The 12,141-nt window shown below is 54.5% G+C and overlaps 3 protein-coding genes across 7 annotated transcripts in view; 2 read left to right on the forward strand and 1 right to left on the reverse strand.

Annotated features, from left to right (window-relative positions):
* Gtf2f1 (general transcription factor IIF subunit 1) overlaps positions 1-5,709 on the forward strand; it is a 12,221-nt gene extending 6,512 nt beyond the window's left edge. For 2 of the 4 annotated variants that reach the window (XM_008836909.3, XM_008836911.3), the window contains 9 exons: positions 1,376-1,546; positions 3,284-3,471; positions 4,231-4,381; positions 4,462-4,523; positions 4,596-4,715; positions 4,854-4,930; positions 5,009-5,147; positions 5,262-5,379; positions 5,474-5,709. In XM_008836909.3, the coding sequence (XP_008835131.1) occupies positions 1,376-1,546; positions 3,284-3,471; positions 4,231-4,381; positions 4,462-4,523; positions 4,596-4,715; positions 4,854-4,930; positions 5,009-5,147; positions 5,262-5,379; positions 5,474-5,678 (1,231 nt within the window). In that variant the 3' untranslated portion in view covers positions 5,679-5,709. The remainder of the gene's footprint in view (positions 1-1,375; positions 1,547-3,283; positions 3,472-4,230; positions 4,382-4,461; positions 4,524-4,595; positions 4,716-4,853; positions 4,931-5,008; positions 5,148-5,261; positions 5,380-5,473) is intronic. The other 2 variants (XM_008836910.3, XM_029565296.1) reach the window with 2 other exon arrangements.
* Positions 5,710-8,135: 2,426 nt separating this feature from the next.
* Pspn (persephin) lies at positions 8,136-10,240 on the forward strand. The gene is made up of 2 exons (XM_008836912.3): positions 8,136-9,428; positions 9,516-10,240. The coding sequence occupies exons 1-2, from the start codon at positions 9,275-9,277 to the stop codon at positions 9,836-9,838; spliced, it is 477 nt and encodes a 158-aa protein (XP_008835134.1). The 5' UTR covers positions 8,136-9,274; the 3' UTR covers positions 9,839-10,240.
* Positions 9,886-12,141, reverse strand: part of Alkbh7 (alkB homolog 7) — a 2,712-nt gene continuing 456 nt past the window's right edge. Inside the window, exons 2-4 of one of the 2 annotated variants that reach the window (XM_008836913.3) lie at positions 10,736-10,909; positions 10,464-10,588; positions 9,886-10,308 (exon numbers count right to left, since the gene is read on the reverse strand). In XM_008836913.3, coding sequence (XP_008835135.1) covers positions 10,149-10,308; positions 10,464-10,588; positions 10,736-10,909 — 459 coding nt within the window. In that variant the 3' untranslated portion in view covers positions 9,886-10,148. The remainder of the gene's footprint in view (positions 10,309-10,463; positions 10,589-10,735; positions 10,910-12,141) is intronic. The other variant, XM_029565297.1, reaches the window with a different exon arrangement.

Below are 12,141 nucleotides of genomic sequence, written 5' to 3' on the forward strand. Positions count from 1 at the left end.
AACCCTAGTGCTGCTTTTTATAATTTTTTTAATGCATACAAATGTGTTTTGCCTGCATGTATGTAAATGTACCACATGCATGCAATGCCCACAGAGTCCAGAAGAGGGCATTGGAGCCCCTGGAACTGAAGTTGATTGTGGTGACCTGCCATGAGGGTGTTGGGAACCGAACCTGGGTCCTCTCAAGAGTAGCCAGTGCTCTTAACCACTGAGCCAGGTCTCTAGCCCCAGCCTATGTCAAATTTTAATTTTGGAGATGAGCCAACTGGGTGAGGTTGGCCTGGCTCTGAGTCTGTGGGGCAGGCAGTCCATGTGTGTGGCCTTGAGGGTAGGGCTATGACACTTGGGAGGACCCCATGGTGAGGGCAGCCATGGGCAGAGGAAGGATGCCAGATGAGCTTGGTGATGCTTACTCTAGGCACAGTTGTGTATAGAAGTGACAGGCGATGGCTGTGCTGCCCAGGGCTGTGGTCCTTGGGCCCATGGGAGCCATGGCAGGTTATAGACTAGGGAGGGATACACCATGGAAGAGAGTCTAGAGTCTGGCAGCAGTGCTGAGGTGGTCTTGGGAAAAGGAAATGGTAGCCTTGATTTAGCTGTCCCCCTCCTCGACCTGGTTTTTTTGGGCTCCCAGCATCTCTGTTCTCTGGCTGTGAAAACAGAGACCAGAGTCCTAGTCTGCTTTCTATTGCTGTGATAAATCACTGGCCAAAACCACCTTGGGGGGGCGGGTTATTGCTTCTAACCCTTCAAGTAACAACCCATCTTTGAGGGGAGTCAGGCAGGAACCTGGAGGCAGGAGCTGAAGCAGAGACCACAGAGGAAGGCCGCTTACCACTTGCTACTCTGGCCTGTGCTCAGCTCAGCCTGCTTTCCTATACGACCCAGAACCCCCTGCCCAGGGGTGGCACAAGCCACAGTGGGCTGGACCCTCTCCCACATCACTGAGCAATCAAGAGAATGCCTCACAGGCTGGAGAATTGACCCAGCAGTTAAGAGCACTGGCTGGTCTCATAAAGGACCTGGGTTTGATTTACCAGCACCCATATGGTAGCTAACAACTGTCTATAACTCCTGTTCCAGGGGATCTGACACCCTCTTCTGGCCTCCATGGGCACTGCAGGCTTGGGTGCACTTACACACATAGATGAAAGAAAATGCCTCATGAGCAAGTCCAGAGGCCAGTCCCATAGAGGAAATTCCCCAACTAAGGTTCCCTCTTCCCAGGTGTGTCAAGTTGACAAAAGAAGCCAACCATGACTGCCTCCCCATGGCCACCCAGTCCCAAGCATTGCTGAGAGACCCTATATGGGTGCTAGACAGAGGCTGGCTGTGGGGCAGAGGCAGAATGGGATTTGACGGAGCCTTTCCACAGGTTCAAGGGCATCAAGAAGGGTGGGGTGACTGAGAACACGGCCTACTACATCTTCACACAATGTCCTGACGGGGCCTTTGAGGCCTTTCCTGTGGACAACTGGTACAACTTCACACCTTTGGCCCGGCACCGCACACTCACAGCAGAGGAGGCAGAGGAGGAGTGGGAGAGGTGAGCCTGCAGGGTCAAGATGGGGAAATGGGGTGTCACTGTAGACTCCCCAGGTGAAGACCTGGCCTGCGCTCAGAGCTCAGTGCTCACCTGAGCAGACCTGTCTCACCTGCCTGAGGCCCCCCAGTTCGAACCCTGAAGGTGGGGGTGGCAGGTAGAGGGAAAGGGTCACGGGACATGTCAGGGAGGCGGGAGCAGAGAAAGATAGTGCAGGGTCTCTTGGTACCACTAAGGTCGGGACCTGTGTGTCATCAAGGACTGGGGGGTCACTCTGATTCCCCAAAGAACTGTGGACAGATAGGGTGTTCTCAAGAGGCCAGGGCCCCTGGAAGCTCAAAAGCACCTTCCCCTTTGTTCCACCATTTAGTATATTTAAAATGGTTGGAGTCGGGTGTGGTGGTGTACGCCTTTAATCCCAGCACTCTGGAGGCAGAGGCAGGCGGATCTCTGAGATGGAGGCCAGTCTGCTCTGAGTACATGAATAAAATCAATTAATTATGGGGCACGGTGGCACAAACCTGCCATTTCAGCATTCAGGGGGTGGAGGCTGGAAGAGTGGGAGTTCAAGGTCAGCCTCTAATACACAGGGCGTTTGAGGTCAACCTTGGTTATATGAGACCAGGTCTCAAAAAACAAATATAGGCTGGGCATGGTGGTGCATGCCTTTAATCCCAGCACTCAGGAGGCAGAGATAGGCAGATCTCTGTGAGTTCAAGGCCGGTGTGGTCTACATAGTTCAAGACCAGGGGCTATGGGAGCCCCTGTCTCAAAAAGACCAAAAAACCACACAGAATATGTGGTGTGGTGGTGCACACCTTTAACACCCGTACTCGGGAATTAGGAAGCAATGACATGCAGATCTCTGTGAGTTTGAGGCTGGCCTTATATAGCGAGTTCCAGGCCATCCAGGGATACATGGAGACCCTGTCTCTAAACAAAAAAATTATTAACTGACAAAAGTGATGACTGGATTTGCCTGAAGCCAGCCCTGAGCCTGGAGGAGCTGAGTGTCCATTCTGGTTTCTCATGACCCAGGGACATCCTTATTTATTTAGTTATTTAGTTATTAGATATTTTAAAGAATTCTTAGAAGTTTTACAATTTTTTACAGCTTTTTATTGCATTTTTTGTGATTTTTTTTAAACAATGTAATTTGATGGTATTTAGATCTACTATCTGCTTCCCTCTCCCCACCTCCCTCCACTGCCTGTTTTTTTTTTTTTTTTTTGAGACAGGGTCTCCCTGTAGCCTCAGCTGGCCTGGCGCTCTCTATGTAGACCATGCTGGTCTTGATCTCACAGAGATCTGCCTGCCTCTGCCTCCAAGCGCTGGGATAAAAGGTGAGTGCCACCACACCCAGCATTCCTCTTTAATTTTGGTGGCCTAGGCTAGCCAGAAACATGCTATGTAGCCCAGGCTAATCTTGATCTTACACAAATCCTCCAGCATCAGGCTCCCCTAGGACTGCATCCCACCCAGCTGCATCCTCTGTGTAGGTTGTCCTGGGGCCAGCCACATTTTTCCTTTTGCAGGTGTAGGGGCAAGCCCAGCAAAGTGACCTGGTCACTGTCCCCTGCCTTAGTGGCTGTTTCCCCCTTCCCCTCTTTGAGCAGCCCCCTCATCCCCTCTCCCCTGCCAGAACAGCAGCTCTCTTACCCCTGTTCCCTACCTCAGTGGCCCCCTCACCTATCACCCCTAAGTGCCCCTGTCTCTCCCCTTAACCCCCGTCCCCCACAGGAGGAACAAGGTCTTGAACCACTTTAGCATCATGCAGCAGCGGCGGCTCAAGGACCAGGACCAGGATGAGGATGAGGACGACAAGAAGGAGAAGCGCAGCCGCAAGAAAAGCAGTGAGCTGCGCATCCACGACCTGGAGGACGACCTGGAGATGTCCTCAGATGTTAGTGATGCCAGTGGAGAGGACGGTGAGGCGGGCGCACAGGGACGCAGGATGGGTGATGCCACTGGGGGTGATCATGGCAGCTCGTGGGGAACTGGGGAAAAAGGGCCATAGTCACCATACCTCCCTTGTGGGGTGTGCTGCGATTGGACAGTTTGGATAGCCAAGGCCACTGTGCTGTGGCAAGCCACACCTCACGGCCTAGGTGACTATGGGTAGATTTTTTTAGTGAGTGGATGACAGGGACTGGAATGAGGTTTCTGGGCTGAATCATGTACCTATGAAGGGTGAGTGTCCAGGCTAGTTCCTACCTCCACTAAGAATTGGCTCAATCTAGGTGCAGCCCCTGTCATCACCAGAGGTCACCAAGAAGTTAGGACATCATAGTACATGAAAGACACTGGGTATCATGCTGTGTGTGTGAGCACAGCATTCAGGAGGCCAAGATAGGAAGACCAGGAGGTCAAAGCCAGCCTTGGCTACATGGGCCCTATGTGAAAAAAAGTTGTGTGGCTCAGTAGTAGAGCCCTGCTTAGAATCCCCCAGTGAGGGGCTGGGGGCGTGGCTTAGGAGTAGAGTGACAGCCTTGTATGTGAGCACAAATGAGAACAGAGAGCTGGGTATGGTGGTGCATACCTTTAATCCCAGCACTTGGGAAGGAGAGGCAGGAGGATTTCTGTGAATTCGAGGCCAGCCTGGTCTACCTAGTGAGTTCCAGGACAGCTGGAGCTACAAATGGATGTGATGGCCACAATGCCTGAGCCCCTCTGTTCCCTGTCCACAGGCAACAGAGCTCTGAAGACCAAGAAGAAGACCCCGCTGACCAAGGCAGGCCGCAAGAAGAAGAAGAAGGGGTCAGATGACGAGGCCTTTGAGGACAGTGATGATGGGGACTTTGAGGGCCAGGAAGTAGACTACATGTCGGATGGCTCAAGGTGAGGCAGGCGGGAAATGGGTGAGGGAGGCCTGTCGCTGTGTGGACAACTGTGGTCACTGCTTGTCCTGTGCTCTGCAGCAGCTCTCCGGATGAGACAGAGGGCAGACCGAAGGTGCCGCAGCAGGAGGACGGCCCAAAGGGTAGGTTGGGCACCAGCTTGGGTGGTGTGGGGTGTCTGGTCAAGATCTCTGTTGCTCACACCTGTGTCCCAGGGGTGGACGAGCAGAGCGAGAGCAGTGAGGAGAGCGAGGAGGAGAAGCCGCCGGAGGAGGACAAGGAGGAGGAGGAGGAGAGGAAGGCTCCCACCCCACAGGAGAAGAAGCGCAAGAAAGGTGAGCTTGGCGTTAAAGGCCCCGGGAGAGGGACAGTGGGCAGGTGTGCCCCCTTGCTGGAGTCTACCCAATATGCTAGGGTGTTGGGTTCAGGGGTCTTGGCCACTGTGATTGTGACAGCCCCTCTGGCCACTACAGACAGCAGCGATGAATCTGACAGCTCTGAGGAGAGTGACATTGACGACAGTGAGACGTCCTCCGCTCTCTTCATGGCGGTAAGGCACAGCCCTGGGCTCAGGGACATGGATGATCAGGACCCAGCGTGCACTCACACTCCAATCCCACATCTATAGAAGAAGAAGACACCACCCAAGAGAGAGAGGAAGCCATCTGGGGGGAGCTCAAAGGGTAACAGCCGCCCCGGAACCCCCAGCGCAGAGGGCGGCAGCACATCTTCCACCCTGCGGGCTGCAGCCAGCAAGCTGGAGCAAGGTGAGTGGCTGGCCTGGTCCTGGGAGTGCAGGACCCAAGCAGCCCATGGTTCCCCATACTCCTGGTATCCCCAATCTTGGCCCCTCCTGGACCTGCCTTTGCTCTGTCACCTAGGGAAGCGGACAAATGACACCCCAGCAGCCAAGCGCCTACGGATGGACACAGCCCCCCAGAACCTGTCAGGGAAGTCCACTCCACAGCCACCATCCGGAAAGTCCACTCCCAGCAGTGGGTAGGTCAGGGGACAGGAAGCGGGAACCACAGGGCCTGGCCACAATGAGGATCTGTGTGACCCCTCCTTCATACCTCCTCTCTCCCTCACTCAGTGATGTGCAGGTAACTGAGGATGCGGTGCGACGCTACCTGACACGCAAGCCCATGACCACAAAGGACCTGCTCAAAAAATTCCAGACCAAGAAGACAGGGTTGAGCAGTGAGCAGACAGTGAACGTGCTGGCGCAGATCCTAAAGCGCCTCAACCCAGAGCGCAAAATGATTGGTGACAAGATGCATTTCTCCCTCAAGGAGTGACATCAATAAAGAGCTCTGCCCACACTGCAAATCCTTCACGGCCAGTGCACACGCTAGGGTCCCCTCACCAGGGCACAAAACTCCATTCTCCTTAGGAGGCAGCCCTACCCTGCCTGCCCAGCCCAGCTCTGTCTACAGTCAGGGCTGGTTCTCTGTGAAGCCTTGACCTGTTTAAATTTACCTGCTGGGACCTACGCATGGTAGGCGGGAGCTGTGTCACTCAATCACCCCCAGCCCCTCACTGGGGGATTCTAGGCAAGGGCTCTATGTACATGGGATGCCATTTGGAAACTCTTAGTTTCTACCAGCAGCCCAGCAAGTGTGGGCTTAGCATTGGGCTTTTTTTCTTTTTTGTAGTACAGTGATGGGGTTTAGGCATTCAAACTTGCTCATTCTTCCAAAGAGCTATACCCTCGGCTCTTTTTTACTTGTTTTTATTGTTTTATTGGGGTTTTGGTGTGTCGTCGTCCCCCCCCCCCTGCTTTTTTTTGGTTTGTGGCCCCAGCTGGCCTGGAACGATGGTCACTCTGTATACCAGGCTGACCTCAGTCTCACTGAGATCTGTCTGCCTTTGTCTTCCTAGTGCTGGGACTAAAGGCTTGTGCTGCCATGCCCAGCTTTTTTTGGGTGTTTTAAAAATAAGAGCTCATGGAGACTGGAGAGATGGCTCAGAGTTTAAGAACACTGTTCTTGTAGAATACCCAGTTTTAAATCCCAGCACCCACATGGCAGCTGACAACTATCTGTAACTCCAGTTCCAGGGGATCCGACACCCTCTTCTGTACTCCATGGACACTGCATGACACCGATGTACTTACATACATGCAGGCAATACACATTAACACATAAAAGAGCTGAGGCTGACCTGGGATGACAGGTATGTACTCTAACATGCCCCCCCCCCCCATACAAGCGCTTACTATGTAGCCCCAGCTGGCCTGGAACTTGCTGTGTAGACTGGGTTAGCCTTGATCTTATAGAGATCTGCCTGCTTTTGCCTCCCAAGTGCTGGAATCAAAGGTACCCAGGTTTTTTGAGACAGGGTCTCCGTGTAGCCCCAGCTAGTCTAAAATTCTGTAGACCAGGCTGGCCTTGAACTCACAAAGATGTGTCTATAGACACTCTGCCTCCCAAGTGCTGGGATTAAAGGCGTGCATCACCACACCTGGCTGTGTGCCCAGTTTTTACTTTGTCTTTGACAAAGGGTCTTGTGTAGCACAGGTTGTCCTGGGCCTGAGCTTCCCAGGGCTGAGGTAGCAGGTGTGTCTCTGGACCTAGCCTGGGCTTATTTGGGGCACTGTCCCTCATGGCCACAGGAATCCATCCCTCTTTCCCTGAGGTTGGCACCTGGACCCTATTTTCTGTTTCCTAGTGACATTCCTGCGTTCCACCCCTGCCCCCCCCCCCCAAATCTCAGGACAGACCAAGCAGTACATTTATTTTAGCCAGGCCAAGCAGGCGGTGCTCAGGGAGAGTGCTTTAAATTCTTGGATGGGAGCATGCCAAAATTGGTATTTGGCTGTAGACAGCACCTTGGAACCTGGTTGTAACCTGCTGCCTGGGGGATGTGGGCTTCCGGCTGTCTGCAGCAGGACCTTACTGCTGAAGAAAACCCACCCAGTTCTGCCCCTGGCTGCCGATCAGGAATGCCAGAGATGGCAGGCTAATTCCAGGAATGTCCCAGCTCACCAAACCCCCTCACAGCCTTCTGGCCTCTTTGGACCTCAGTCTACAGCGCCACCCCAGGGCAGGCAGTGTGGTTTTGGGGTTAGGGGCTGGGGCTTTGTGTACAGGGTGACCTGGTTCAAACTTAATTCTGAGTGATGAACTGGTTCAAACTTAATTCTGAATGATGAACAAGTGATTTAGGTTTTGAAATTCACGTTTGGGTTTGTTGGGTCTGTTTTTAATTTCACTATATAGCTCCAAATGAGCTGCAACTCCCTATGTAGACCAGACCAGCCTCAACCTCTGCCTCCCGAGTACTAGGATTAAAGGCATGCAACACCATGCCTGGCTTTTGTTTTTTGAGACAGGGTCTATTGTATCCCAGGCTAGCCATGAATTCACTATGTAGCTAAGGATGACCTTGGAATTCCTGATCCTTCTGTCTCCACCTCTCCAGTCTGGAATGGGGGTGCACTACCCCTGTTTTTTATGTGATACTGGAGATGGAAGCCAGGGCTCTGTGTGTGGTAGGTGAGCCTTCCACCCGCTGGGCCTCAGCCCCTTACTTGTAGTTTAAAGAAATATAGCTGGCACTGGGCGTGGTGGCGCATGCCTTTGATCCTAGCACTTGGGAGGCAGAGACAGGCGCATCTCAGTGAGTTCAAAGCCGGCCTGGTCTACATAGTGAGTTCCAGGACAGCTGGGGCTACAGGGAGACCCTGTGTCAAAAAGACCAAAAAAAAAAATAGCTGGCTATAGGGGTGCACACCTTTAATTCCAGCACTCAGGAGGCAGGGATGCCTGAAATCAAAGCTCACCTGGTCTACATAACAAGTTATAGGTCAGCTGGGGCTACAGGGAGACTGCTTCAAAAAGTTTTACTATTGTGTGTGGGCCTGCACATGCCATGTCATGTGGGAAATCAGAGGACTTTTTTTTTCTTTTTGAGACAGTCTTCATATAGCCCTAGCCAGCCTCCTGCCTCTGCTGGGACTTAAAGGTGTGTACTACTACGCCCGGTCAGAGGACAACTTTTGAAGGTCAGTTAATTCCATATGGATTTAGGGGATCAAACTCAGGTCATCAGATATGCCACACTTTGACCCACTGAGCCACCTCACCAGTTCCTGAGTTAGCCTCAGACTTGCAGCAGTCCTGCCTCAGCTTCCCAAGTGCTGGGCTACTGGGCATGCACCACCTGCAATCTCTCTCTCTTTCTCTAAAGTCCTTGGTCCATCTTTACCCTGCAGTGTTGATGACAGTCACTTCCCCTACTTCCTCTACACCCCTGGGTTCCGAAGCCACCAGGACCTGTGCATCCTGCAACCCTTTCTTGCCTCCAGCCTGTGCTGTAGTCATGTTGGCCTCTTCCAGATTCAGGAGTCCCTGGGCCCCACAGCCCCAGCCCTCCACTATCCCTGCCTCTCCCTCTTCCTGTTTGGATGGTGGCTCAGCCAGGCCCGGAGACAGGGTCGTGATGTGTTAATCTTCCTGCTGAGGCTGTAGTGGATAGGTGCCCACTGAGTCACCCACCTGCCATATGTTCATCCTGGTCCCCATCCAGCCCACCTAGCCCATATGGGGGGTTTCTGAGCCCTACACTTGCTTCTATGTGGAAGGGCTCCTAGTGCAGGACCCACAAAGCCCCCAACTTCTCCCACCAGCCAGCAGGTGGGATACTGGTTAGTGCAGGCTCCAGGCTTGGTTCTGCCTGATGGTGTGGCACTCATAAATCAAGGGATGTCCAGGGTGTTGGAAATGGAATGTCTGGGTAGGTGAGCCCTTAACTCTTAGTTAGCAGTCAGAACATGGGGACAAGCTGGCAGGACCCCAGTGCTTTCCCTTGGCGGTCAGGTTAATCCCCAGGACAGGGAGGGGATAAATTCAGGGGACCAGGCTCTCCACAGTTCCAGGACCTGCTTGTTGCAATGGAGGCCAGGAGACTCCTGCTCTGCGTTCTGTTGTTGCCCGCGCTGTGGCAAAGCCTGGGTGAGGGCCTTGACCCTCCGGGGGCTCTGGTGGTTGAAAAGGAGTTTTTGGAGCAGACGGCGGAGGCAGGAAGGACCTGGAGGCCACATCAGGGTAAGAATCCTGGGGGACTTCTGTGACTTCCAGACTCCTCTCCAAGACCCTGCTCTGCCTCACTGTCCTGTCTCCACCACGCTGCAGGTTCCTACCATCCCCATGTCCGCCTGCGCCGAGCCCCAGCGGGCCCGTGCCAGCTGTGGAGTCTGACCCTGAGGGTGGCTGAGCTGGGCCTGGGCTACACCTCAGAAGAAAAGGTCCTCTTCCGCTACTGTGCTGGCAGCTGTCATCGCGGGGCCCGCACACAGCATGGCCTGGCGCTGGCCTGGCTGCAAGGCCAGGGTCGAGCCCACGGCCAGGTTTGCTGCCGACCCACTCGCTACACTGACGTGGCCTTCCTTGATGATCGCCACCACTGGCAACGGCTGCCCCAGCTCTCAGCTGCTGCCTGTGGCTGTGGTGGCTGAGACAGGAGTCAGCCCGATGCCCCAGAATCATGAGCGTGGGCAGCATGGGCCTTGAAAGGCTTGGTGACATTTATTGGGAACCTCATACAGTGATGAGAGAGGGGAGCCTGGGACTGGGGCATCAACAATGAACACAATAAAAACATATTCTCTTGGCCTTGATGGTAGCCACCATGCTGTGTGGGCAGGTGTCACTCTGAGTCTCCCTGGCAGGTTACAGCCACAGCAGACAGCCATTTGATGATGCCTGTGTCATCCCTTCTCCAGTTTTATTCTCAAGTTCATTGTCCAGGGAATGGTCCCAGGGTTCTCAGGCTGGGGGTGGATGTCCCCGCCTCCCTAGCCCCATCCCCTCAGGGATGGAACGGCAGATCACTGAGATACGTCGGCCCCGGGGGACCTGGTGCTCCCCAAAAAATGATTCTTCATCTCGAAGGATCTCGTGGGAAAAATCATAGCGTGCTGGACCCCTGCAAGAAGGGACAGGCCGGTGGTGTGTGGAGGGCAGCCCTGTCCCTTCTCCCCTTCCTGCCTAAGGGGGCTCTCTACTATGAGAGCAAAAACAGAGAAGGGATTAGGCCCACGGCAGGCATCGGGCTTTTGGGGCTTCTTGGCTTTGCTGTACCTTAGGATGTAGAGGGAGCCAGGCTCCAGCAGCAGCTCCAGCCACTGTGCAGGGTCTTGGGTGTGCACCAGCTTCATGACACTGGGGGACAGCAAGGACAGGCCAGCAATGGTGGACCCACAGAACTAGAAGTACAGGGGGGCTCAGGGTGGGGTCCAGCATCCTGCCCACCTTCACCCCAATTGGGAGCTCTGAGGGGCTCAGGCTGGGGTCCAGCATCCTGCCCACCCACACCCTGACTGGGAGCTCTGAGGCCAGTGCTTTCTGCCCACCTTGATGCTGTCAACGTGGGGCTTGATGTATCCCCGAGGCTCAAGGTCTAACACATGGACCGGGGACAACAGAGTCTGATCAGGGGTAAAGGCCGCTGCCTGGACCCGCTGCAGGATGGCCCAGCTTATGTCTGACCAGCAGGACTTCTCTGTCTCCCGGAACCCATGGATAGCCTGCAAAGAGGTTTTAAGTCAAGCCTAAGAAATTCCAGGGCAGGAATACTGAGGAACAGAGGGGTAGAGTCAGGGCAAGCTGGATTTCCCAGCTTCACCTCAGAAGCTAGCCCTGAGCTGGCCCCAGGCCCTTCCAAGTCCCTAGTGCTACCCCAGCCCAGTATTCAGTGTCTGGGTCTCTGGGTTCAACTCCAGCCCCCTCAAGACCCTAGTGTACCCCCAATGGCAGGCATTCCCTCATCCCATTCTGTTTCGCCCTTAACACCCTGTGCCTCCACTTACCACCCTGGACTCACCTCCTAATGGCCCCATCTCCATCCTCAGCAGAGCCTGGCCCCAACAGGGCCTATTTCTAAGTGACCCCCATCTCCCTCTCAGATTCCAGGCCCAGCCCACAAATCTGCACACCATGCCCCCTCTTCTACCTACGACCCACAAGGTGATTTGCGCCACTGGAGCACTCCCCTGCCCTGTCCTGGCCCCCAATTCTCTGTACCGCCCTAAACTTAATCATGCTCCATTCAACCGGTTACTACACTGGCTCTAAGAACAACCACTGCAGATCCAGTGCACTGGGAATTTACAGCCCAGTCACCAGCCCAGGGTTGCATGTGCCTCCCCCAGTATGAACCCCACTCGGATACTGCACTGCCCAACACCCAATATTACAGGTCCCTCCGTCAGCATGCCACACAATGCCAACACTCCACTGCCCTGTACAACCGCCAATGGCCCAGGCCCCGTCCCCAATGCTTAAGGCCGCTCCCTAATGGTGATCCCGCCCCGTTAAGCTTCACTGACCTACACTCAAGCTCCAGGCCCCGCCCCAGCATGACTCTGAAGGTCTGAACCTCTGAGTTTCCACCTGTTTGGACCACGCTCCCACAGCCCTGCTCTATGTCCCACCCAAAGCCTCGTACCACCGCACCCACCGACCCAATCCCGTAACCCTCAGGCCCTGGTCCCTTATCTCAGTACTCTCCAGTGTGGCCGGCCCCATCTAGTGACAGGACTCCTGTTACTCTGTTACAAGTCTTGTCCCCAGCAAAGTTCCACCCAATTTAGTGACCTGACCTGTCACTCAGGTCCCACCCTCAGCGTGGCCTCATCGCCAGTCCCGCCCCAGAGTGGCCCTGACCCCACCAAGACCCAGTGCCCAGTCCCTCAGGCCTAGCTATCCCCTTAGCCCCGCCCCCTAGCCGGAGTTTCTACTTGTAGCCCCCCCGCTCCCC

This window comes from Nannospalax galili, unplaced genomic scaffold (assembly GCF_000622305.1).
Source record: "Nannospalax galili isolate Female #2095 unplaced genomic scaffold, S.galili_v1.0 scaffold77, whole genome shotgun sequence".
Taxonomy (NCBI): Eukaryota; Metazoa; Chordata; class Mammalia; order Rodentia; family Spalacidae; genus Nannospalax; species Nannospalax galili.

Coding starts and splice junctions, on each gene's coding strand:
- Pspn (XM_008836912.3), top strand. CDS start 9,275: ATGGAGGCCAGGAGACTCCTGCTCTGCGTTCTGTTGTTGCCCGCGCTG. Junction 9,429..9,515: donor GACCTGGAGGCCACATCAGG/GTAAGAATCCTG, acceptor ACCACGCTGCAG/GTTCCTACCATCCCCATGTC.